This window comes from Nuphar pumila, chromosome 4 (assembly GCF_984573655.1).
Source record: "Nuphar pumila chromosome 4, dmNupPumi1.hap1.1, whole genome shotgun sequence".
Classification (NCBI taxonomy): domain Eukaryota; kingdom Viridiplantae; phylum Streptophyta; class Magnoliopsida; order Nymphaeales; family Nymphaeaceae; genus Nuphar; species Nuphar pumila.
The window spans coordinates 112,607,370-112,635,264 of NC_143252.1; the positions used below are offsets into that span (position 1 = coordinate 112,607,370).

The 27,895-nt window shown below is 38.7% G+C and overlaps 1 protein-coding gene across 2 annotated transcripts; it reads right to left on the reverse strand.

The window, feature by feature from the left end:
* Window positions 1-2,346: 2,346 nt before the first annotated feature.
* LOC149840615 (eukaryotic translation initiation factor 3 subunit H-like) lies at window positions 2,347-27,895 on the reverse strand. Of its 2 annotated transcripts, XM_090003229.1 has the most exons (13): window positions 27,691-27,895; window positions 27,429-27,508; window positions 24,764-24,880; window positions 24,543-24,646; window positions 20,357-20,423; window positions 9,329-9,462; window positions 7,477-7,525; window positions 7,224-7,295; window positions 7,034-7,135; window positions 6,882-6,949; window positions 5,654-5,806; window positions 2,845-2,913; window positions 2,347-2,549 (listed from the first exon to the last, which is right to left on the reverse strand). In XM_090003229.1, exons 1-12 carry the CDS (start codon window positions 27,698-27,700, stop codon window positions 2,856-2,858), a joined length of 1,014 nt encoding a protein of 337 aa, XP_089859355.1. In that variant the 5' UTR covers window positions 27,701-27,895; the 3' UTR covers window positions 2,347-2,549; window positions 2,845-2,855. The 2 variants fall into 2 exon arrangements, with proteins under 2 accessions (XP_089859355.1, XP_089859354.1); XM_090003228.1 differs by having other exon boundaries at window positions 2,347-2,913.

Consider the following 27,895-nt stretch of genomic DNA (forward strand, 5'->3'; position numbering starts at 1 on the left):
AGTCAAATCTGGTATTGGCCGCATCCGAATTGAATCCAAACTGTTTACACTAGCTGTGTTTGAGATGGGTATGAACCAGGCCTCCACTGCTAGAACCCCTAAGGTCCACCATGCCCCTCAGCAATACTCCCAGCTTTGGCCTTGCAGCAAAAGGTCGCACATGCAGCAAAAAGATAGAATCGAACTTTTGATTGATCCAGGCACTTGGGATCCTATGGATGAAAACATGGTCTATAGACCCTATTGAATTTCATACTACTTTTTAACACTAGTTTCCTCGTTTCTGCTTCATGTATCCACTTTGTTTCTAGATAACTATGGCTCCACCACCTTCTCAAAAACCACCCTAACCACTTGGGCAACCCAGGACGGGCTGTACTCTGTGTAGTTGATAGCTCATTGAGTTCATTGACCCAACCCACGACTTGGTCTTATAAGTTTTACAGAATCCAACATAAGGTGCCTTATTTGGTTGGGTGAGGCAGGACATGTAGTCCACAAATGCTAGGACTTGATTGCCAAGTTTCACCTGGGTTTAGAGGGTAGACATGCGTACCCGGCCTGGGATGGACCAGGCTTGGCAGCCCCATCGTACTCAAGCTCGACCTAGCCCAACTAGTAAACATGCTGGGTCCAAGCAGGGAGGCCCAACCTGACCCACCGGAAACCCAATCTGATAAAATTGAGTCTAGCCAGAACCCAATAAGAGTCAGATCGGGCTTTTAGTGGGAAGTGCCTAATTGTACAATTAGGGGTGTCACCAAGCCCATTTCGGGTTGGGTCTTAACAGATCCTATTCTGAATCATGTCTAAAATTAAGTCCCAAACCCGACCCAATCTAATTGGAGTTCGGATTCGACTTTGGGTACAACTAAAAATTGTGGACCCATATGGGTTAATGAGTTCAGATACATATCAGGTCGGGTCTTTAATACTCTTTTTTATTTGGGTCAGGCTTGAGTCTGGGTATGGTTGAAAAAAAGTAGACCCATACAGATTAAAGGTATTGGGTATGATCGACTTGGGGCTTTACATATTCGGGTTTTAGCTCAGGTCTTGACATGATTGGTGTTCTAGACCTCAGACATATACATCCAGACCAGGATAGCCCAATATCTAACCCTAGTTCAGATATAGAGCGAATCTGAACCATCTGAATGTATATTATATAAAATAACATGCAGTTTAAACCAAGAACTAGATCCAGACCTCGGACATATAGCGTTCTATCAGATCTGGTTTAGATTAAAGAGCTGTGTGGATTATCAAAAAACACAAAAGATTAAAGAGCTGTATGGTTGACTCTGGACATGGATAAGAACAGATCCAACCCAATTATAGGCCATCAATTCATTAAATTGCCACAAACTAAGACATAAGCTAACACCCTGGTTGAAGCTGTTAAGGTTTGTCTTGTCTAGATTGAGACGGAGCTCCACTCAAGCTCATATTCATGGTAAGCCAAGTGAGAATAGGGTTGGTAAACGAACCGAGCAGCTTGTGATTTGATTCAGTTTAGCTCATCATAAAGTCATTCCTGATTCATATAGCTGGAGAGAAGCCATGAGCAGCTCATTTAGCTTAAACAAGTTGAACCCGAACACAGCATGTTTGGCTCAACTCAGCTTGACTAAAGCCAAACACAAGCTGAGTCACGAGCTTAATCCACTGATAAATGAGCTGACTGAACACACCCTGTTCGGTTTGTTCGGCTCGTTTACCAGCCCTAAGTAGGAATCAAACCCAAAACCTCACTTAGAATCACACGACCAACTGCCCAATATCACCATCGCTGATATAAAAGGGGCATACTTGTTCTCACGAGCCGAGCCAAGCCAAGTTGAGCACCTTTTGCACATGCTTAGCGAGCTCTTATTAGCTTGCTAACAGGTCTACTTTATGAGACCTAACAAGCTTCATGCAAGCCAAGCTGAACCAAGCCACGAGCAGCTCAGTTCCATTTCTCATGCCTGTGTCATAGAGGATGTTTTTGGCAACTCCATCCACAAACACCACATTTTTGGCAAAACCATATTTTGGCAATACATGGAAATGGTGTTCCCATCTCAATGCAAGGCTACCAAACAGAGAATAAATGAAAAAAAAACAAGGGACAGCATTCGTCCCAATAAGTATTCTTCCAAACATGATACACACTATTTTACCAATCAAACAGCAATTCGGATCAAATGTGAAGCAAGGTGAGAAAGTCCCAGTGCCTTTGGGGGATAACACAGCTTGCAAGAAGAAAATAAAATCTAGCAAAGAGATTTACTCTCATGCCTGAACATCCTACAAGCCTTTAACTAAGAGTACTACAAAGCATAGCATTATCGAGATCAACAATGGATTTCAACTGCCAGATGTTCAATTAATTTGGAAGAGAATCTAAAAAAACTACAATAAAACAGAATGTAATAGTATTATCATCAAAATTGTATGTCATATAGAGAAATCTTCCAGGCAATTAACTCTTGATTTCAACATAACCCAAGCACAAAAATGGTCATCTAAATCTGCCATTGTGCCATACAAAAAAGTGGTTGCACCTGCAAACCAAGCCAAGCTGCAGATTGAATTTCATGAAAGCTCGACCAATGAAAGTGAAAAAATCCACAATGTTGATTGCTTGCATCACATCATATGTGATTTGGGTTTTGGAGTTAAATATGGTAAAATTGATACCCCAAAACATTTTTTTTACAAATTAATGAAATTATATTATAACTGTGACCTACATCGTGAATTCAGTCTTATACTCTTATGGTTCTGTCCGGTCCCAAGAAGCCCAAGCACCAACAATTGAAAATGGTGTAAAATCATGGAGCAAAGACCAAGAGGTACCAGAATCCAGATCACTTCTCATGCAATGAGTCCATCAAATAGAGTCTGTTGAAACTTTGTCCAGCAACCCTGCAGATATAAATTGCACAGTTTATTATCAACTCCACATAAAAATAGACCAAACCACTAATGCAGATTGCGACCACAGTTTCAAGAAAAGTTCTGATGAAATTACAAACAGATGCAGCTCAGCCACTGCAACCTTCAGTGAAGCATCATTGTCAAATCGTCTTAACTTGAAATTTCAACGGAGTAAACTCCCCTAACATGCCAGAGCAACATAACTCAAATGGTCCTGTTTCTGATAGTATTGCACAGTGGTGCATGAATATCAGACAGAATCCAAGGGCTATTCAAGAGGAGATAAAGGAATTTTTTCTCCTTCAAGAGGAGATGAAGGTTTAGACCACGTTTTTATTTCATTTAGGTGTCAATAATAGATTTGTTAGTTTCTGTCAGTTTCGCCCATGGTTAGATAATACATCAATAACTTGTGGTAAAACTGCTAATTGTTATCATCTAATCAGGGCAATTGATAATGGCAGATGAACATATAAATACAAGAAATTCCTGCTAGCCACCAGAAGGTAGCAATATGACAAAAGTATTTCCACTAAATCATATAACTTCCAAGTAACAAATACATTTTTTAGGTTATCAATGTCCAGAGACCAAACAACAAAACTTCACCAACAGCAACATCTAAAGCAGATTTACCTTCATTTCACCAACTATTAGTGCCTGTTATTTCAATTCAGTAAACACAACCAAATTAGAACTAAAATTTTCAAATCACCATTCCTCACTGATAAAGCTGATATCTTAAGTCACATGAGCTTAAAATAAATTAGTAAGCAAAATTACAAATCCCAGCTTATCAGCTTTTTACAGAAAACCATCCAACGTTCTGGTTATTACATTTAACTGTCAACTTTTTAATTTTGTTTCAAAGACAGTCCTGAAATCATTTGACAATTTTTTATTCAAACAAAATATCTAAAAAGCCCTCAATGTTTTTTATTTAACAGAAAAAGGTGAGTTATGGACAAAAAAGAAATAGCATACCTCAGGCAGGTATTTCAAATGCATTAAAAGGCAGGTAATGGAATTTAATGACATAAAGGTAGGACAGTTTTTTGTAAATAGCTGATAACTTGGGAGGCATTTTGCAATTTTACTCTAAAACAATTATTTACCTGAACCATAAACAACTGTATGAACACTACAGAGAAGGAATGAAAAAAAGGATATGGTGAACAGTCTTATCATTCCCTGTAAACAATAAAACAATGCCCCTCACAACATAGGCGGAGCTGGGGGGGGGGGGGGGGGGGGGGAGGACGGGCAGAACTGGGCTGTAGCCCAGTCCTGCCTTCCGGCCCAGTTAAAAAATAAATAAATAAAATTTAAAAGCCCAGTCCTAGCCCAGCCCTGACTGCAGCAAATAGTTTGATTTGTCCATATGAAATAGATTTTTATTAATAATTGTAGCCATTTTTCATTTTATCTGAAAAAAAAAAATTTCGGAGGCGCTGCCCCCGAACCCCAGACTATCACGCCAAATTTTTTTTTTTTTGCTACACCCCTGTTTGCCCCCCCCCCCCCCCCCCTCACATGAATCCTAGCTACGCCCCTGCCTCACAATATGAGAGATACAAAAATGATATTTACCCAGTGAATGATCTTATAGAGTATAACCTATAGGGTAATGTGATTGCAAAATCCACATGTTTCCCAGGCTGATCTTAAAATTGGTCTTCATCTCCAATCTCTTTAAGGACTTAAAATTCCTTTTCTACTTAACATGCAGGCTCTGAAAAAAACTGCATTCAGGATATCTGAGACAAATTTTTCATCGTATCTATAGGTACCTGAAAAGGGAGAAGAGAAACAAGAAAAGAACTAACCTCCTGACATGCATCATGGCCTTCGATTGATCTCCATAACTTAGCTGAGTAGATTAACTTAAAAAGCACAAACTACAAAGACAGACATAACCAGTGTTGTAGGTGTCTGGAGTTCTGGAACCACTCAAGATCCATGACCTGATCCAAAAAACATTTTGGAGACTGTATAATGGGAATTTTCAATGAGATTTGTGGTGGTAGTGGAGGGGGTATGGACCTGCCCTACTTTCGTGATCTTCCCATATTTTAGAGATAGGGTTTCTTTCTTTTATGAAGAACCACCTCTCTTTGAGACAGTTTTTGGGTGTATTGGGGATTGGGCCTTTGAGATTTCTTCTATTCCGCTATGGTATTCCTCACATTGCTAGTAGTTTTTTCGCTCCTCCGCCCATGGACTTAGGCCTGAGTGCTGAACCATGTAAATCTCATATCTTCTTCTCTTTCTTCTCCTCTATTTTCTTTGTTGTTTGCTTCATTTTTGGTTCATGGTTTGCATAACATCCAAAAATGTCATTTATCTAGATAAATGACAAGCTTCAAATGATTTCAGGCTTCCGATATTCCTTTTTTTTCGACAAATAACCATGAGGAAACAAAATATGAGTGGCAAGTTAAAATTACCCATTCAGCAGAAAAGAGGCTTCAACTAGCCAAATGAAAATGACAATAAATTAAAAAAAAAAAACAGGAGTTTAACACCAAATTACCACCGTACTTATTTATACACACACACCATAGTCTGTTGCTTTATATCGTCCTTCTAATATTATAAATGTCACATTATATAATTAAAAAAAAGAATATAAATACCATAAAAGAAGCAAATCAAGAGATGAAGGAATGAAAACATTAAGGGAGCAAAACATAATCCAGAATAAACAGGCACATTGTCTTAAACATACCCATTAATTTGATTACAGTAGTTGGAAATTTGATTCGTTATGAGAAAACTGTCAAGCCGTGAAGGTTCAGGAAGGGGCTTAAAGATGGGGTTTGAGGGGTCTTCCTCTGGCAATGGTTCCTCTCCAGCTGCTTTGCGTGCCATGTTCTCAGCCCTGTATAAGTGAAGCACAACCGTACCAAAACAAAAATAGGATAAGAGATTATCCATAATAAGATCATGCTATTCAGATACAAAATGTGCTAATACTGACAAACAGGTTTTGCTACTCCACTCAATATATGTACATATTCTGTCGGACATCCACGTGGTGGTCCTGGTGGACATGTGGATACACCAAGTAGCATGCCTTTGAGTGTGTGATGCACATGTGCATAAAGTGGTGGTAGGGGGGCAGGTTTGTTGTTGTTGATTAACACTTGCGGAACACAGTTATTAAACTATGATATGTTTGTCCTTTTTGTTCATAGCACAATAAAAGCATAATAAAATGCACCTTTTATGCTTCTTACCCTTAAGGAGTGACACATTAACATGCCCTTTAAAAACCACAGTCTGTGATCTTTTGCATATAGGAAGCTAGGCAAGATGCCACCAAGTTGTGACTATGCTTGCATATCCTCAAGCAGGCTAGCACGTTGAAGGATCTTTTGCCTGAGTCCAGGCTCAATAGGTGAACACCATGCTTTTCACACACACACACACACACACACACACACACACACACACACACACACACACACACACACACACACACACACATGGATGTGTGCATGAACGCATACATGTACACATGCTTGCATACAGACACATGTATATATTCCAAACACTTACTTTCAGCCAATGTTCAAGACAAACATAATTACTCAACCAGATCATAAGCATGTGCAGATAACACATTCATTAAAAAAGAGCAGATGATGAACTACTTTCAACTTGAGGCAAGCCAACTCAACTTTAAGACCAAGATCTCCTTCAACCAAGAAAAGACAGCTCAGTCCCTGATTGGAAGAACAAGCATTATGGAAGCAACAGGAACATACAGACAGTGTATGCCATTAGTATTTCACCACTACCTTCCTAAATGATTGAGTTTTAAACTGTGCAGAGTTAACACATAAGAACAAAGTAGAGTATAGCACATTAGTAACAAAGAATGAAGAGCAAGCACACAGTCTTTATATTAACTGATACAATAAAACCACCTCATGAACAGACTCTGGGTTTACCTTCTTTTCTGTAGCCATGACTGCTGCTGGGTTTGCTGGCGTGAAAGGTTGCGATAATAAAATTGGAACTAAAGCAAAAGGAATGGAATTATGCACATTTCCATTTTTTCAGCCAACTGAAAAGAAAGTAAACAAAAATCCTAACTTCTTACTTTCTGCTGTTCCATGGACAGATCATCCATACATTCAATTAAAAATTCCAAGTTCCTCTCCATAAATGGCCTTGTAGACAAAGAAAGACGATCATAATCGCACTGCCAACAAACAGTAACGATCAAGTTCAATCAACACAGGAGCAGGAAAAGGAAAGAAGACATGCCAGAAACAGAACAAGTTTAAGACCTGAGTGACAGGTGCATCAGGTTCTAGCTCTGACATGAAAGCGCTTATGAGTGCCGAATTTGAAACTTTGATCTGTATAGCAGTACAAAATTGATATGTATGCGTAAGAAGGTAAAAGAGCTTCCAGGCTTACATCATGTTCTGAGAAACCAAATGACATTGTTTTCTAAGAATGACCATACGGGATGCACAGACATTACAGCCACTGTCAACAGTATTACAAAAGATAATCTGTGAAGGATTGCACACATACAGGTATTTCTTCAAATATATCCACCCAGGTCAAGTTCTTCACCCTTAGCCTATAAAATGGAAATGACACCCATGAGAAAGCAACAAACCAAATAGGCAAATAAACAAAGAATCAAATGGCAAAGTTTTAGGCTATGTCACCTGGGTACAGGTGCGGGTGTGGGTACGGGTACGGGTACGGGTACGGGTACGGAGGGCACAACACGGCAATTTTAAAAAATGAGGGTACGGGGACACGGTTATATATATATATATATATATATATATATATATATATATATATATATATATAAAGTCAGTTTTGAGTTTGACACATGTCTGACTCAGACCTAGATCAAAACAGATCCAGGTCTAGTCCAAATATGGGTTGCTTTGACCCAAGTCTGAATAAATCCTGGGTCTAAACAGATCCAGGTCATTTATACCTAGGCCTGATCTAGACCTGTGTTAGTCTCAGGTCGGAACCAGACCTGGATCAAACCCAGGCCTGATTCATACCTGGGTCAGATGATTTAGACCTGGATCAGAACCAGGTTTGGAACAGAGTCAGGTCTGAATCTGACTTGGATCAGACTCAGGTAACACCTGTCTGCTTCTTGAGCCCGGTATTTTAAAAGTTGGAAAGGAGAAAATGAGAGAGAGAGAGAGACCCAACCCGAGGAAAAGGAGAAAGAGGGGGTTAGGACAGGTTTTCTCATCCCCACCTCCTCCCTGCTCTCCTCCTTCCACCCTGCTCTCCTCCTCCTTCACTCACTGGGCAGCAACACCACAAGGCACACGACCCCTCCGGCAAGGTACCTCTCTCTCTCTCTCTCTCTCTCTCTCTCTCTCTCTCTCTCTCTCTCTCTCTCTCTCTCTCTCTCTCTCTCCACACTGCGTCCGGTACCCGGACCCATGTCGACGCATGTCGACACAGGTACGCCGACCATTTTGGCGTGTCCCGATTACATAGGTTTTAGGTGTTCCTAAACAGTCTTTTCTCATAAACTGTCCTAAATGGCTTCAAAGGGCAGAGTTTTGTGTTTGCTTGATCCAAACTTAAAGATGCATTCTCTATTAGCTTGCTTAACAGAAAACATGCATTTTTCATGTCTAGATATGCTTTTAGAGATGTGGATGGCACATATTTCACTAAAACTTGTTGAAATAAATTCAAATTTTCTTGCTAAATTGATTCAAACCAAAGCATGATCTAAACAATGTTTGGATTAGGTAAAAAAACATTAAATAAGCAATTGAGTGGTGATTCGAACAAAAGGAACATTAAATAAGCAATGAAAAAGACATCTAGAAGTTTGGATTAGGCAAAAAAAAACAACTGCAACTATGTTTTCTTCAGAAGTGTTTAGGAATTAGGACATAAAACTGCTTAAGTGCTTTATATATATATATATATATATATATATATATATATATATATATATATATATATATATATATATATAAAGGCACAGAATTATTGACATGGAAATCATAGGTTCAGGCTTTATCTATTCAATCTAACCACATAGATGTGCTCAGCATGGTCTGTTTGCTAAGGATCAAACCTTGGATCATGACTTTTCAATTTAAAAAATATGATTATTGAGTTGTGAAATTTTAGTGCATTGTGGGCCATTGATTTTTGAAGCCCATAAAAACCTGCTTATATGTCACAAGCACATGATTCAAACCTCATCAAGAATAGATCATGTTTGTTGGGCTTGTTCCACAGAAAAAAAAAGGGTTGATAACAAGTGGTTTCTACTAAAGGTATGCTAGCAACAAATGTAACCAATATTTGTTCATATGTACATGTGTCTATGTGTGTGCTCAGAGAAAAGAGAAGAAAAAAGAAAAAGAAATGAACATACTTCTCGCCAGTAAAATTATTATTGCGGTATAGATCCATGAAAGAGTCCTTAAGCTTCAAGGCCTTAAGGGCCAGCACACCTTGGCTAGATCTTGACGGGTCATAAATAATGCAGACACATCTTCTTATGTTCTCCTGTAAATAAAAAGATGAAAAACCATGCTATTCAGAGAATTGATAATAGCTTGAACATGAGTAGATTATCATTTGAACATGCCACCTACACGTTGATGTAATAATATATTTGTCTCGTAGGTTTCAAGGTATTCATGACGAAATGAGGCTTCTGTATATTGTATCAGGACAAGAAATTAAACACATTGTGTCTCATTGAAACAGCAGGTCGATTTGATCTGCTTGTCTTGCACCTAAACTCATAGCCTTAAAGTGTAATGAAATGAGGGATCACAAGTGGTATCCTAAACCACGCAATAGCAATAACAAGACACTAATGGGCAAGATACATAAAGTCACAAGGTGTTGAGGCATAACAGCACAAAAGAACATAAAAAATAATGTATTTTATTGATACAATGATCTAAAGAGCCATGCAAATAAGAGGGGACAAAGGTCCCTTATTTATACAACAAAGGGGAGCTCAATAGAGCTGTTGGGAGCTCCCCAACTATCACATTTGTGACCGTTGGAGAGAATCCCAACAGTCCTATAAAGTGGACAACTTAGTCCATGGTCAAAAAAGTAAAACATGAAAAAGTAAAAAATAAAAAAAGAGAAAAGTCCCTATGCTAATATAGATAAGAAAGACAAAAATACCCCCGAAGTTATGTTAATATCTATGTCACATGGATTCGGCTAGCAGGGTGCCGCACCCGCGTCGACGCGACTCGACGCGGGTGCGGGTGCGGCACCGGGTGCGGTCAACCCGATCCTGGGTGCCTTGACCGCACCCAGGATCATTTAGGTTCATTTTTTTTTGGATTTTTTTTTTAAAAAAAAAATTGCCCTATGAAATGGGCTGCGAAATTTATAAAAAAAAAAAACTGTTGACGGCTGCTGCTGCTGCTGCTGCTGCTCCTGCCTTTTCAATCCTGATCCTTCTTTTTCGTAAAGGATTTTTTCTCTCCATAATAAATGATAATGATGGTGGTAGCCTTGTTGATCCTTCTTTTTCGTAAAGGCCTTTCTCTCTCCATAATAAATGATGGTGGTAGCCTTGCTGATCCGTCTTTTTCGTAAAGGATTTTCTCTCTCCATAATAAATGATAATGATGGTGGTAGCCTTGTTGGCTATTAGTATTCACTGTTCTCCTGACGAGATGGGTGCGCTATCGTGCAGCTGTATATAAAATGAAATTTGAAAAAAACTGCGTCGGGGGAACCCCCGGACCCCCTTATATATGTATATATATGTATATATATATATATATATATATATATATATATATTTTTTTTTTTTTTACATTTTTTCCCCTGCCGCACCCCCGCACCCGGGTTTTTTGGAAGTGTCGAATCCCCGCACCCGCGCCCGCACCCATGTGACATAGGTTAATATACAACTATATATATAATAGCATACACGAATACGTAAATGCATACATTTTAACACCCCCCCCCATCAAACTAATAGTGAGATCACTGAAAATTTGTTAAGTAGAAAAATAAAACGAGTGAGAAGGGCTTTGGTGAAGAAATCCGCAAGTTAGTACTCCGATGTGACATAGCCAACTCAATAGTTCTTTTTAAATATTTATCACGAACATAGTGGCAGTCCATCTCAATGTGTTTGGTTCTTTCATGGAAGGTGTGATTGTTTTCTATATAGATTGCACTTTTGTTGTCACAACACATCTTCGAGGATTTGGAGATGGAAACTCCCATGTCTTGAAGAAGAAACCGAAGTCAAACAAGCTCCATTGTTGTTGTCATTGCGTGATATTCTGCATCAGTTGAAGATAACGAGACCTTTTGTTGTTTCTTACCTCTCAAAGAGATCAACGAATCCCTTAAAAAATACAAAAACCAGTAGTTGAGATTATATCATTTGGGTTACTATCCCAGTCAGCATCAGTATAAGCAATTAGATATAAAAATGCTGAAGAGGATAAGAAAAACCATTTTGAAATGGTGTTTTTAATGTATCGCACAATCCTCATAACTACCGCCATGTGCACTATAATAGGGGCATGCTAAAATCGACTTGTTGCATAAACGGTATGAGTGATATCAAGTCGGGTGATGGAGGTAAGTGAGAGATTTAATCAATTGATGATATGGAATAGGATTTTTAAGCAATACACCATCTTCGAGTCTTAATTTTGCATTTATGACTTCTGCAGACTCTACTTTATTTTCATCTGAAACTCCTGACTTAGCACATATGTCATAGCTAATTTCATTTGATAAAGAATATATCATTTATGAGAGGAGGCAACCTCAATTCCTAAAAAGTATCTCAAAAACCCCAAGTCAGACATATCAAAAGTTTTTTTTTAAATTAATTTAATTTCAATAACACCTTCTTTGTCATTTCCTGTGATGATCATATCATCTACATATAAAAGAAGAATCACAATTGTAGTACATGCTATGTCACATGGGTGCGGGTGCGGCAATATATATATATAATTTGTACAAGGGAGGGGTCGAGCCCCCTCCCTGCGCCCTCTTTGTGCAGGGGAGGGGTCGAGCTGATGAGTTGTGGAGCTTGATTCAAAGCTTCTACCCTTGCAGAAAGGGGGGTCCCCTCTGCGCAGGTCCCGCTGCGCGTTCAGTGGGCGGGGGTCCAAGGCGGGGTCTCTGGGGGGCAACGCCCCCAGAAGAATTTTTTTTAATATAAAAATTGGACACAAATGACCTTGGGTGCGGTCAACGCACCTAGGGTCGGGTTGGCCGCACCAGGTGCCGCACCCGCACGCACACCCGTGTCGCATCGCGTCAACGCGGGTGCGGCACCCGGTTTATCGAGTCTCTGTGACATAGAGTACATGTTTTCTTGACAAAAAGAGCAGTGTCAGTATAACAAGAGATAAATCTTAAATTAATGAAAACATTACTAAATTTATCATACCAAGTCTTAAGAGCTTCTTTAAGACCATATAAGACATTTTTAAGTTTTAAAAGTTTTTTATTTAAATTAACGTCAGGGGGTCTATGTAAACTTCCTCACCAAGTTCTCCATTTAAAAATATATTTTTAACATCTAGTTGAAAAATAGGTCATTTTTTAATAGAGGCAATGGCAATGAGCGTTCGAACACTAGTCTTTCTTGCAACGAGAGCAAAGGTTTCGTCATAATCTATTCCATGTTCTTGGGCATACCCTTTGATAACTAACCTTGCTTTATATCTTTCTTATGATCCGTCACTTTTGGTTTTAACTTTAAACACTCATCTACATTCTTTAGGTTTCTTACATAAAGGAGGATCAACTATTTCCCATGTGTTGGCTTTTCTAAGAGCATTAAGTTTTATTTTCATTGCTTTATTCTAACGAGGATATTGTTTGGCATCATTACAATGAGATGATTCATAATAAGATTGGAGAGTTATTAAACATGCTCTAAAGTTTGGCGAAAATGAGTCATATGATACAAATTTACTTGGAGCACTAGAGATTCAATTTGATCTTCTAAAGGTATGTTTTGAGAGAACTTATCAAAGGGCACACGGGTGATTACCTTCTCCCCGTCTAGTATACACATGCATATCATTTGATACATTTTCATTCAAACTTTCATGTTGATGACTAACTTCATCAACAATCGGATTATCAATACTAAAGTTATTGTCAAAAGAGTCAAACACCTTAATAGAGTTAGACTCATCCTGTCTTGGTAATATATCAAATAGAAATGAGTAATCAATTTCATTTTTAGGTCCTTTGCTATCAAACTCATTTTCATTTTCAAGAAATGTGACATCTTTTGAAACATAGAGTTTGTTATTTATTGGATCAAGACATTAATACCTTTTTGAATTTTCACCATAGCCCATGAAAACACATTCAATGGCTTTTGGAGATAGTTTATTATTTTTATGAGTAATTACATAACACTTACAACCAAAGATTCTTAATCTTTTAAAATCGAGTCATTTTAAAAAGTTTTTCAAACGGAGAAACATTTTGTAACGAAGACGGAGTTCTATTTATTAAGTTGAGGTTAAAACGGCTTCGGCCCAAAAAAAATTGGAATGTCCCTTGAAATTCAAAGAGTTCTAGTGGTTTCTATTATATGTTTATGATTTCTTTCCGCTAACCCATTTTGTTGCGGAGTTCTGGGACAAGATTTTTAATGACAAAGTCCATTTTGTTTCAAGTAGTTTTGAAAATTATTTGACATGTACACCCCTCCCGAATCCGATCTAAGAATAGATAAGTTGCTAAGAAATTGATTTTGAACCATTATATGAAATTCCTTAAATAAAGAGGACACATCAAATTTATGAATTAGAAAATAAATTCATGTGTATCTAGTAAAACCATCAACAAAAATAACATAATAAGAGTAACCTCCTTTGGATATGACCGGTGATGGACCCCATACATCCGAATGCACTAATTCAAAAAGCCAAGTAGAAATACAGGTTTCATGAGGAAAGGGAATAGCTTTCATTTTTCCAAAAATGAAATCTTTACAAGATATGTCTTTTTCATTACATAAATTTTCCAAAAAAAGAAAGAGATACATCTTCGAAAAACTAGGATACCCAAGTCTCTTATGCCTAGTATCAATACTTTTGTCTTGTACATAATTACAAAATAACTTGGGTGGAAGGGATAAAAAATTCATAAAGTAAAGATTGTCTCTCCTATGGCCTTGCCCAATCAGTTTCCCTGACTGGAGATCCTGCACGGTGCAATCTTTATATGAGAAAAAATGTTTGCAACCATGATCGAAAATTTGAGAGATGGAAAAAATATTTAAATTTAATTTTGGAACAACCCTTATTCTTTAAACAAAAAATTTTTGAGAATTTTTTGAGTCATAAGATGAAGTTTAAAGAAGTTTCATCGGCCATTGAAACATAAGATGAAGTAGAATTAATGCAAACTTCGGACAGAGCATTCTTATGAGGTGCCATATGAAAGGAAGCACCCGATCTCCACTATTTTGGATTGTTTTTTCTTTCTTAGGTGTGATTTTTTCAACGAAAGCGATTTTGCCTTTAAGCTTTAAGCATACCGGTCTAATGTGTCCTTATTCATTACAATAGTGGCAAATACCACCCTTTCTATATCTACTATTATAGTTTGAACCATTATTATAGCTATTTTGTTTTACAAAGTGGGGGCTTATAAGCCCTTACATTGGAACTCGACCTAGTAATGACCAAAACATCATCATTTCTATTGGTCATGCCAAGACAAGTTTCTTCTTAACATACCTCGGCAAGAGCATCTTCAAGATGCATAGCTTTGGTTCTATGAAGGAGAGAAGACCTCACTTGTTCAAATTCCGATCTTACACCATGAAGGAATTGAAAAAAGTATTTCTTCTCAATTGACTCTCTTTTAATCTCAACATCTTCGAGAGTTATCCATTTAGGCTCAAGAAGTGTTAATTTATCCTAAAAAAGAGACAAAATACTAAAATAATCTCGGACACACATGTCCCCTTAGTGAATTTAATCTTATCTTGACAAAAATATTCTCTAGCAAGATCATTTTAGGTATATATACCCTTAAAGAAAGAACCAAGCTTCATTGTCTCTTATAAATTTAGCAATGTTGTCATATATTTTTATGTAAACATTATTCATAAACTATGCCAAAGTTTTTGCATGATTGTTGCCCCAGTCCTCTACCTTTATTTGATGTTCATTAATGGCTTTAACACGATCATCTCCAACAAGAGCTTTCTCAACACCTTCTTCGACCTTGGTGAGCTTTAATGATGGTTCAAGAGAAGTTCTCATAAAAAAGCCTCAAAGTTTCTTTTCTCTAAAATGATTTTTCATAACCGAAGCTCCCATCAAATAGTTTGATCCATTGTGTTTGAAGGAGAGCTCCACTTGATTCATGTTCCACGATGAAAAAGAGATAGGTAAAAAGGAAGTGAGGGAAACACACCTTTGTCACGATCTATGTCACATGGTGCGGGTGCGGGTGCGGGTGCGGCGCAATTTCAAAAATTTTGGACACGGGGATTCGGCTATATATATATAACAATAAATTAATAATAAAATTATAAATTTTAAAGCAAAAATAAAAAAATAATTCTTAACAACACAAACTTACCAAAATATAACACATAAAGAAGCTTGTGACTTGTGAGTATGATAAACAACAAAACTTATCATAAATCTGCCTCATCGTCTGAATTAGAGGGAAGAACAAGATCGAGGTGGTCCATGTGAGAGTATGCAAATCAAGTTCTCCCTCCAAGTCAAAATCTTCTGAATTTACATCTCAATACTTGGATGGTCCACAATTGCATCAAAAAATGACTAACTTAGTATCTAACTTCAAACTTTGAATACAAATATTTAAATACGAACTTTGAATACAAAAGAAAAAAAAGTAATTAAATGTTGTGAATTTGAGCATATTTACTCCAATTTCTTTCACAACACGATGATGTAGCAAGTTGGGATAACAACTTCATTGCAAGACGTTGCAGATTTGGTGTCGCTGGTCCATATGTTGCCCACCAATTAAGGGGATCTTCCTCGTCCCTTGCCACGAGTGCTGCTAAAGAATCAAATCTCCCAGTAGAGAACTTTCCAAGCTCACTATTTACAACCTTAAACATGTGAGAATCATTAAAAAGTCTTCCCAAACATATCATTTTATTCCTTGATATCTCAGTATCTTCATTTGGAGAAACACGACCAACATCTACTGTCAACCATTCTTTTGCATAATATTTTGAATTGAGAGAGTGTGTCATGCAATGGAAAGGTGTATTGCTTTTATCTCATCTTCTCACTAAAACTGAATGTACATTATTGTAAAATTCTGAATTATCAAGTGCAGCATCTTTCTTCTCATGTTTAAAAATGATACTTTAAACTTTTTCAATCATATTATCCTATATTTCATAAATTCTATGAAGCATGGGTACATCTCTGTCAACTTCTCTCAACATTTCCTAAATAGGCTCTGTAAATTCAACAAAATATGTAATTTTATCTCACAAAAAATCATCACATATGCATTTTTTGATAGCTTGAGCCTTAACATCATCTTCAGTACGATAAAAATCTCAATCTTAATCAGCCACCATCATCATCAATGCATTCTTGAGTTGCTTAATTCTTTTTATCATAACAATGAGAGAAGCAAAACGAGTTTCAGCAACTTTCAGTAACTTGAGATCAGAATGCCTATTAAATATAGAAAGAGCATGATGATGGTTTACAACAAAATTTCTAATATTTCGAACATCATGCTCTATTTCCTCAATCCATAAACACATTTCACGTGCATGTGCATCATCATTTGATAGATTGCATATACTCTTAAGTGTCAAATTTAAACTGTGTATTGCACAAGGAGTCCAAAAAATATGTAAATATGTATCTTCATTTGTCAAATTCATTCATGCACGACTGCAAACTGGAGCATTGTCAGTAATGATTTGCACCACACTTTCTTCACTCACTTCTTTTATCACTTCGACAAATAATCTCTTTAAATATTCAGCATCTTTATACTCCCCAGATGCGTCAACTATCTTCAAAAAGATTGGCCCATTAAGTGAGTAAGCAATGAAGTTTATCAGTGGTAGCCTTTGTATATCACTCCACCCATCAGAAACAATAGACAATCCATGTCGTTTCCATGCAAATTTTTGAATCTCTAACAAGTCTTCAATTCTATTTTTTTCCTCTACAAGAATGATTGTTCTTAGTTTTTCTTAACTAAGAGGCACATAACCACTCAAATTACAATTAGCCAAAGATGTAATCATATCTTTCCAATATGGACTTCTAGCTACATTAAAATGAATTGAGTTTGAATAAAAGAATCAACCAATATTTTTATCAATTTCTGCTTTTGCCATGTTTTTGAATGACGCTTGTATAGTTTTATTGCTTTCTATCTTTCTTTTTTTCAAAAGCTCTTTTTGTACATCACTAGCAATAGGAAAAGATAGATTAATCGAATCGCTTCTCATCTCTGCAATTTTCTTCTTTTCAGCTTCCTCTTGTTCTTTCTTTAATTGCTTTAACAAGTCTTTGTCAACCCTATAACATGCCTAATTCCTTGACCACGAATATGCAAAAGATGTGCTTTCACACGCGTATAAGAACCCGTGAAAAGAGTCTTACATAGATTACAATGAAACTGCACATTCCCACCACCACTAGCTTTTATCCCTTGTCACAAGCCTTCAAAGTGGTTGAGAAACTTCTAATTCAGGGTTAGAACTTGAACCAACTGTATTGACACTGTCGCTAGAACTCGCCATTATATAAAGTGAAAACTGAAAAGAAAATACGTAAATAAAATAAAGTTAATAAACACTTCAAAAAAATAGTATCAGGAGCTCCACTCCTCTCACTCTCTGTCGTAGTTGTGCGCATCAAGAAGCGCATGCTGCAGCCTGCCAAACCGCATGTCCCTTTGGCAAGATGCACAAGGAACCTTGCAATTGAGTTGTTAACACCGAGTAGGGATACGATTCTGCTGCGAAAAAGGGAAAGCAAACATAGAGACCCCAAAAGGCACCAGCCTGGCAAGAACGAGGCAGGGGCGGAGCCCCCTACCTGAACACATATCCGAGGCATGGGGTCCCCTACCGAAAAATACATCTAAGGCAGGGGAGCCCCCTGCCAAAAAATAAAGTATGACAGGGGCCTCCGCCCCCTGCCAAAAAAAAAAAACGAGGCAGGGGGTAACCCCCTACCGAAAAATACATCTGAGGCAGGGGAGCCCCCTGCCGGAAAATAAAGTATGGCAGGCGCCTCCGCCCCCTGCCGGAAAATAAGAACGAGGCAGGAGGGAACCCCGTGCAGGAAAACAAGGAGGAAGGGGGAGCCCTCTGCCCGACGAAGAGGAAGAAGAACGGAAGAGGGAGGAGGCATACCTGAGACTGGTGGCTGGGGAAGAGGGTGGTTGGTGTCGCCTGCGGCTACGGTCGTCGGGGTCTGGGTCGTCGGCGTGATTGCAGGGGATAAAGATCGGACGGCTAGGGGGGGAGGCAAAGATCGACAGGGTAAGCCCCTCTCAAACTGCATGCCCCTTTGGCAATATGCACAAGAAACCTTGCAGTTGAGCTGTTAACACCGAGTAGGGACACGATTCTGCTGCGGCAAAGGGAAAGCAAACACAAAGACCCCAAAAGGCACCAGTCTGGCAAGAACAAGGCAGGGGGCGAAGCCCCCTACCTGAACACATATCCGAGACAGGGGCAGCCCCCTGCTGAAAAATACATCTGAGGCAGGGGAGCCCCCTGCCGAAAAATAAAGTATGGAAGGGGGCGAAGGCAGAGGGCTCTGCCCCTTGCTGGAAAATAAGAACGAGGCAGGGGGCAGCCTCCTGCCGGAAAATACATCTGAGGCAGGGGAGCCCCCTACCGAAAAATAAAGTATGGCAAGGGGTGGACCCCCTTGCCGAAAAATAAAGTATGGCAGGGGCCTCCGCCCCCTACAGGAAAAAAAGAATGAGGCAGTTGTCAGCCCCGTGCCGGAAAACAAGGAGGAAGGGAGAGGCCCCTGCCGGACGAAGAGGAAGAAGAACAGAAGAGGGAGGAGGCATACCTGAGACAGGTGGCTGGGGAAGAGGGTAGTTGGCGTCGCCTGCGGCTACAGTCGTCGGGGTCTGGGTCTCCGGCGTGATTGCAGAGGATGAAGACCAGACGATTGAGGGGGAGGCAAAGATCGACAGGGTAAGCCCCTCCCTCTGTCGTAAACCCCTCTTTAGGGTTCGACCCCAACGCAGGTAACATTTTGGATCTGGGTCAGGTCGGGTCCGGATCCAAAATGAGTTTGAAAATGGACCTTTATAGACTCGATCAAAGTTGACCGAGTCTATAAAGTGGACGGAGTCGACCCAAGTGTGTTGACCGAGTCCGACACCTGTTGACCGAGTTTGCCCCGTGTCCGAAGCCGCACCCGTGTTGGGGCGTGTCGACGCGTCTGTGTCGCCTCCCTAGCCGAGTCTGTGTGACATAGGTCACGATCTTCAATCACGACAAGCAAGACCTTCATCAAGAGAACCCAATGGGCTCTGATACCATGTAATGAAACGAAGGATCACAAGTGGTATCTCTAAACACGCAATAACAAGCCACTAATGGGCAAGATACATAAAGGCACAAGAGAGCACAAAAGAACATAAAAAATAATGTATTTTATTGATAAAATGATCTAAAGAGCCATGCAAATAAGAGGGGACAAGGTATCTTATTTATACAACAAAAGGGAGCTCAATAGAGTTGTTGGGAGCTCCCCAATGGTCACATTTGTGACCGTTGGGGAGAATCCCAACAGTCATTTAAAGTGGGCAACTTAGTCCATGGTCAAAAAGTCAAAAAAGTAAAACAAGAAAAAGTAAAAAATAAAAAAAAGAGAAAAGTACCTAATGGACTGTGCTAAGTACATATGATAAGAAAGACAAAAATACCCCGAGGGTTATGTTAATATACAACTATATACATATATATATCAAAATATATATGTATATAATAGCATACATGAATACATAAATGCATACATTTTAACATAAAGACCATAAAGATGCACTTGCACTTACATCATGGGGGATATCAAGAACTTGAAAGCACACAAAGTGTGAATTTCTGTGTTGGACCAGGACGATGACTCTAACATTCAAGTCAATGACCTATAGTAATTTGAATGGAGAGAACCCGCACTGTAAAATGCACTTTTGCAAAAACTTTCCTATGTGCTAGAGAACCAGCATAACTGGGTAAGGAAATAACACTCACTACCAGTTCATGCTTGCAATTGAAGAAAATAACACTCACTACCATTGGAAGAAACAATGCACACACTCGAGGATGAACAGCAATTCAAAAACATTAACAGAGAAAGAATAGAGACAAAAGAAAGACTTATGAAAAATAAATCAACCATAGATGTAATGAATGAATCAAATTTACCTGGTAATTCATGAATGTCTCAATCAATTCTACAGTCTGGTAAGAACCCATGTAGGTTGACTGGTACCTGTTGGATGTTCAGGAGGCAAAATCACCACTCAATATAAAACCAATGCCATTAAAAGAGAGGACCAGCTTTACTAATAAATATATTTAATAGATTGATGATTGTCAAGCAACTATATGAACATCAGTAGAAGCAAAATCTTCACAAATGGAAAGCAAACATACAGTTCCCACCAGCATTCAGAAATAATAATAGCAATAACAGCAGCAGCAGCAGTAGTAGTGATGCTGTCTCCAATCAAATTTAAATACTGGATGAATTAAAAGATCAAGCAACACCAACACCTTTTAAGAAAGGAACACCTCAGCAGCACCTGTGAAGGACATATCTGTCAGCAGCTATGATACCTGAAGACACCAATTTTTTCCTCCGTACCCGTGTCGACAGGCGTATCCCGGTGCCGACACATGTATCCCACACGCGTTGACACCCGAACAAGCCATTTTACCCTTCGTACATACAAGTTTTATTCAATTTATAATTTATAATTTAGCATATATATTTAGATTATATTCAGTTTATTTTGAATTTATTTTGTATTTATGTGATTTTTAATAAATATAAAGCCATGTCCCCGTACATAGGGATGGCATTGGACCGGGGGACAACGGGGCCCCACCTCGCCCCGTTTGGACTGGGGATGAAGGGCACGAAACGGGGATGAAGGTTAAAATCTATCCCCGTGCGGAGATGGAGGCGGGGATGGACTTACGCTTTCCCCCACCCCGCCCCGCCCCGCCCCCAATCCTTTAAGGAATGACTATAGACCGAGGAGAAACGGGGCCCCGCCTCACCCCCGTTTGGACCGGGGATGGAGGACATGAAACGGGGATGGAGGTAGGGGTGGAGGTTAAAATCCATCCCCGTGCGGGGATGGAGGCAGGGATGAAGGTTCAGATTTTGAAACGGGGCAGAGGTGGAGACCTTGTCCCCCGCCCCCGCCCCGATCCACTACCATCCCTACCTGTACACACATTTTTTGGAATTGTCGTGTCGTACCCATACCTAGGTGACATTAGGGATGCACACGAACCGAGCTTGGGCTGTTCGAACTTGGCTCAGTTCAAAATATGTATGTCCAAGCCCAGCTCGAGCTCAGAGCTGAGCTTGTAAGGCATTGTCCGGACTCGACTCGATTCCGAGCTCGAGCTGAGCTGAGCTTCAATGGTATTTCATAAAATATTCAATGGTATTCCGTAAAATAATCATAAAAAAAAAAATCAGAGGTGGGATTCGATCCCCTGACCTCTTTGACATTAACCAAAATGATCCACCATTAAGCCAGAGAACGTCTTTTGACTATTGTAACTGAAATAAATGTATACATACTAAAAATTCTCTAGATCAGCGAAAAAAACAGAAAATGGGATTCGAACCCAACACGTTATGAAGAAAAGTCTAGCGCCCCTACCCATTATGGCAACAACGAACTTATGAATTTATTTGCAAACACATTATATATATTATATTATCAATGAATCGAGCCTGCCGAGCTCGACAGGCCATTCAAGCTCGGCTCGATGGCTCGGCTGAGCTTCATACACCGGTTCAAGCTCGGCTCATTTACAAAGCAGGCAAGCCCGAGTCGAGCCTGAGCCGGCTCGGTTTCGATATGCATCCCTAGGTGACATAGGTCAGCAGCCTTCAGAGCATTGCAGTATTGCAAGACATTCAAGCTCTGTCACATGGGTACGGGTTCCGAGTGTACAATATGAAAATTTCAAAAAAATGTGGGTATAGGACACAGCTATATATATATATATATATATAGTAATGAGTTTGTGCTAAACCACATTGGTGCTAAAGCGCACTGACCATCCATCGCGCGTGTTGATGGACAGTCAGCGCACAAAAATCACGTTGAAAACGCAATTTTTGGGCAAAAAACACTTTAGCGGCACACTCAAAGCGCTGCTAAAAATCTTTTTCAAAAATGTTGTGTGTGTCCAACTCGGCTTTTAGTGGCACACTCAATGCGCCGTAAAGGTCCCGAGACCTTTAGCGGTACTTTGAGTGTACCGCTAAAGGGTTTTTAACATAATTTTTTTGTGTGCGTTGATCATCCATCAACGTGCGCGATGGACGATCACCGCGCTTTAGCACGAACCCATTTCTCTATATAAAGAGAGAGAGAGAGAGAGAGAGAGTTTGGGTCTGGGTCTAGATTATATATGGATCCATATATAACATATTTTATAAAAGAGGGAGGAAGAGGAAGAAGAATAAAAAGAAGTGAAAGTAGGATCCCTTTGCCTATATTTGTGTTACTGGTTCTCTATTTTTTTCCATAAAGTTTTGATCTATTAAAACCATTGGGAAAATAGAAATCAAAAGTATGTCATCACATTGATATCAGTATTTGGATATTTTTGGGAAATTAGAGATCAAACCTAAACCTAGGCCACTAGATTGAAGTTTATGGGTTGAATAATTTGCACCATACAAATTTTGCATGTCTGATGTCAGCTTATCGTAGCTACATTACCTAGACATTCCTAGAGGGCCAATGCGTTCATATCCAACTGTGTCCAACACCAACACTTTTTGGCATGGCTTGACCATAGCTATTTTCAAACTTCAAAATGTCCAACACCATTGGAAAAGTTGGGTATGGCAGGTCAAACATTGAACACTCCATCTGTTGCGTATAGACACTTCAAAAAGAAAAACATGTTCATGATCTTTATAAACTACGATTTGTTTTTCATCTATTAACCATATGGTGAATGGTGATGACCTCTAGCACCAAACAGCCATTTGAATATATATATATATATATATATATATATATATATATAAGAGCCTAGCAACTTTCCATGTGAACTTAAGGATTTTGCAGATTACCTATGTTTCATTTTTTATTATTATTTGCTTGGGTTTCAGCACTGTTATATCAATTCATGTCATGACACTAATAGTTGAGTCACCTACCTTATTTTTTCTCTCTTGTCTCAACCTTTTCCCCTTGCTCTTCTCACACCTTATATCCCTTTTGACTATAAAATGAGAGTTTGTGATCCTTTTGCTTATATTATATTCATAGCCACAGATATCAGTTATATATATATATATATATATATATATATATATATATATATATATATATTCTTTTCAAATGGTACACGTATTAAAAGTAAAATATCATGAGATTTCACAAAAAAAAGTTACAGCGATTATCGCAATAATATCATGAGAATATCATGATATTTTCAGTTACTTTTATTTTTATGTCTTTTATAAATCTTTTTTTCTTTCTTTTATATTTTTACATATTTCTTTATTATATTTAATACATGTACTATTTTATTATCTAAACAATAAACATGTTATTTTATTACTTATTTATGCAATTTTTATTTTTATTTTATTTTTAAAGCACCGAGATTTTCCTGAGATTTATCTACCTGACCTATATTATTGCAAGAAATAGCCTGGTTGAGATATAGCCAAGACCGATAATTGTGACTGATTATATTAATATTACAAATATAATCATATCCGTGTATCTAATTTTTTAAGGATCGATGTTCTAACACCTGACACTCATATCAATGTCTAGGTAACACAGGTGTAGTCAAAGGCAACCAATACACAAACTTGCCAGTCAACAAGATTGGATCAAATCATTCTAGATGTTCTCAATTTAAGATTTGCAATGACCTATTTTTACACTGAAGTGCATCTATGTACTTTTCAGCTGCTCTCTGCGTAAAAGTGACACCCTCAACATTCTGATGCTACTCCCAACCACGCTCCTAGCCACTAGAGTTCACAAATGCATATAAGACTAGAATTTCCTAGTCATAAGCTGAGCAAATGGCCCAAAAGAAAACAATTCTTCATTGGATCAAAGCTGTTAATAGCTCTAAAAAACTATAAAACATCCAGCAGTGTTGTTGTAAGACTATAAAACTCCTAGTCATAAGCTGAGATGGCCCAAAAAAAAAAAACAATTCTTCATTGGATCAAAGCTGTTAATAGCACTAAAAAAATGTATACCATCCAATAGTGTTGTTTGTAAGACTAGAAAATTCCTAGTCATAAGCTGAGCAGATGGCCCAAAAAACAAAAAAATCTTCATTGGATCAAAGCTGTTAATAGCAATAAAAATATATATACCATCCAACAGTGTTGTTGTCAACATTGACCTCTCTCAAGCACCTCATCATCTCAAGCTGATAGTTAGCCCCATCAGCTTCAATTTCTTCATCTTCTTCCCGAACCTATGCAACACAGCGTTCCAAAAAGGAGCACAAATGTAAAGCTGAATGCCTAACTAAAATGACAACCTACTACTCTGGTATGTTAAGACTTAAGACCGACATAGCAGTACTGCATACCGGGAAGGGGAAACAGTTGGTAACTTCCAGAACACTTCCAACATCCAAACCAAGAAGTTGCCCTGTAACCAGAGCTGGCATGAACTCCTTGCAGTGCTTAATTATCTTCAAAATAGCCTGTATCACATGAATAAAAGAAATTCTAAGTAGAGGCATACAATCTATTGCAATCAGCTTATTAGACAAGCAACTTAGCGATAGCACACGCAACACACACACACAAAACATGGGAAATGAAAACCTACCCAATAAGAAACATTTATCGGATTTTCAGTGTTTTTTTGAAATTCTGACCTTACAGATGTGTTCAGCATGATTGATTTACCAGAAATCAACACTGAGATCATGCATTTTGGATGGAAAAAATGGTATTTGGAGCCTCAAAAATTTATGAAATTGTAGGCCGTTGATTTTTGAAACCTTATAAAAACATATCCATGCATCGGAATTAAATGCTCTAAGAACTGATTCCTATAAAAACAAGCGCATAGATCACATCTGTAAGGTCAAAATTTCAAAAAAACACCGAAAATATGATAAATGTTTCTTATTGGGTAGGTTTGGGAGGTTTTCTATTAGGTAGATTTTCATTCCCCGACAAAACATTTTGCATGCATACACAGACGAGCATGTAATCATGTACACAACTGCTCTAATCTAATCAAGCAGAAATCTCAATCAGTTGCCTTGTTACATCCAAACAGATAGTAAGTGCAGACACATAAAGAATAATTGGAGGCCTTAAATTCTGAAGACACACTCAGTTTGAACCTACCTATGCTTGAACCTATTGAACCACATTTAAGGATTAACTGGTTGCTTTGCAATCTGCATTTATCAAGATCCACCATCCTCTTGTTTCATGATTTTTCCTTTCCAGTCAATTTCTAAATTCTGATAAAATTATAAATCTCCTAGATCTCACCGTGAAAGTTAAAGCAAATGTCACAACATTGAATTCCAATAACAGGACTCAAAAATGTGGCCTTGTAGTCGAAACGTTAACCCAGCCGGGGACTTGAGATTTTGAGTCCTGAGCTTCATCCAGTCACAAGCATCAATTGTACATTAATTACCAAGACGACGATGATTTTTTTAGGTGTTCAAGAACTTCTTAAAATTACCATGGAAATAGCATCCTAATACCATCTGCTACACAGGAGCAACATCAATATTTCTCTACAGGATTGTACCAATAAAACCTACACAAAAAAACCCATAATCTAGGAAATTTCAACAACAATATAAATCATAGTTAGCAAACCTGGCGATCCAACTCGGGAATCGCCCGAGTCGGATCGGATAGGTAGTTTACTGGATCACCGGTCTGGAATCGCCCGACTCGGCGACCCAGCGAGTCAGTCATGAATCGTTCGACTCAGGACTGAGACTGTGTGTATCGGTTTGGCACAGAGCCACTGAGTCGGGTCGAGCATTGAACCGGTTCTCCCGACACGAACCAGATATTAACATTATAAAAGGTTGTTTTTCTAACAAGAAATCTCTCACTTCCTGCCTTCCTCTCCTCAAACCCTAGCACCAGGCCACCGGGCGACCACCAGCGACCGCCGGCAGCCATGTCTCTCTCACTGAAGCGAGACCCTTTGTCGTCTTTGTGTGTGTGTGCGCATGTGTGTGCAGTGTGGGTACTGTGGGGCTGAGTGTGGACAACAAAATAAACCCCAACATTTAGGGTTTGTTTATCTTTTGCATTTGCATTGTATTTTGATTATTTGCATTTGCATTTGCATTGTAGAAAACATAGTGTTATATTCAATAATTAAAGTACTATGTAAAAAAAACACTTAAAAATTTTAGGTCATAAAGTTACCCGAGTGGACCCACTGACCCGCGAGTTAAGAGTCAAGTGATTAGAGCCAGAGTCACAGGTTGGACAACCATGATATAAATAACTAACAAATACTCATATTAGGTTAACCCAAGGTTGCCAAACTAGGAAACGGTAGAGGAAGTGGAAGCGAGAAACGAGGCATTTTAGAATTCATAAGAAGCCAAAAGCAAGTCGTTTTAAATTTTATAAGAAGCTGAAAGTGAGGAATCTATTTGAAAGCGACATGAGAATAAAAAAGGAAGTGACATAAAAATCAAATTGGAAGGGAGATATGAACAGAATGTAAGATGAATAAAAACTAAAACAATGATCACTATCATTTCATGATTATTAGTGTAAGAATTAAATTTTTGTCAAAATTTAAAAATGATGGTTACCGATTTAGAGAAAGCACATGGGAAGAAAGTGGAAAGCATGAGAGGAAGCACATAGCAAACATGAAAATAAGTGTGAGAGGATGTATAGGAAGTGTGCAGAAAGCATGGACGAAGCCTCTACGAAGCATAATAGAAGCATGGGACTTGGAAGTATCGATATTCCCTGAAGCGAGGAGTACCGCACTTTCAAAGTTTGTTTACGAGAAGCACACTTCCCACCTATCGAAGAATTTTCGGGTAATTCTGGGTTAACCTAATTCTGCTCCAAAATAGTCATGAGAACCCAAACCCTAATACCATGTTCCCAATAAGGAACGGATTCGAACCATTCAACACTACAACTACTGAGACAAAAATTGAATCACAGGAAAGGAAAAAAATGAAGATGAACAAAAAAAGATTAAGATGGGGAATCGAGAATAAGGAAGGGAATTACCAAACCCTCAATCTGAACCACTCTCAGCGGCGAAGAAACCTCCTCCGAAGCAGCTACTTGGACGAAAGACCGCATCATAGCTGTGACCAACAACACCCAACATAAAAATTTTGCACAAAATCGAAAGAACAACATCCTTTAACGAACTAACAACCATTAACAAGCAAAGATGAGGCCCAAAATAAGGGACCAAGTATCGCTTATTTCCCTGGAACTCAACACCCATATGAACGAAATCCTTAGAGAGAGAGAGAGCACCCACTGTTCGCCATGATCTGAACGTAAAAAGGAGGAAGGATCCAAACGGGGGGACGGAGAAATTCGACAAGGCGAAGCGGAGAAATTCTTCCTCGTTTGGACTGGGGCAGCTCTCTGATCTTCTACCAATGAATAAATGATGTTTTGCGAGTTAGGACTCTGACCTTTCCCTTTCCCCCTCCACCTAGGATACGCCACTTAGGGTATCC

What these genes read in the sequence shown, in the direction of transcription:
- LOC149840615 (XM_090003229.1), bottom strand. An exon ending in TGGTTCAGATTGAGGGTTTG is followed by an intron (nt 24,881 to 27,428) that starts GTAATTCCCTTC and finishes CATGTGATACAG; the next exon opens with GCTATTTTGAAGATAATTAA. An exon ending in AATAATTTTACTGGCGAGAA is followed by an intron (nt 7,526 to 9,328) that starts GTATGTTCATTT and finishes TCCATTTTATAG; the next exon opens with GCTAAGGGTGAAGAACTTGA.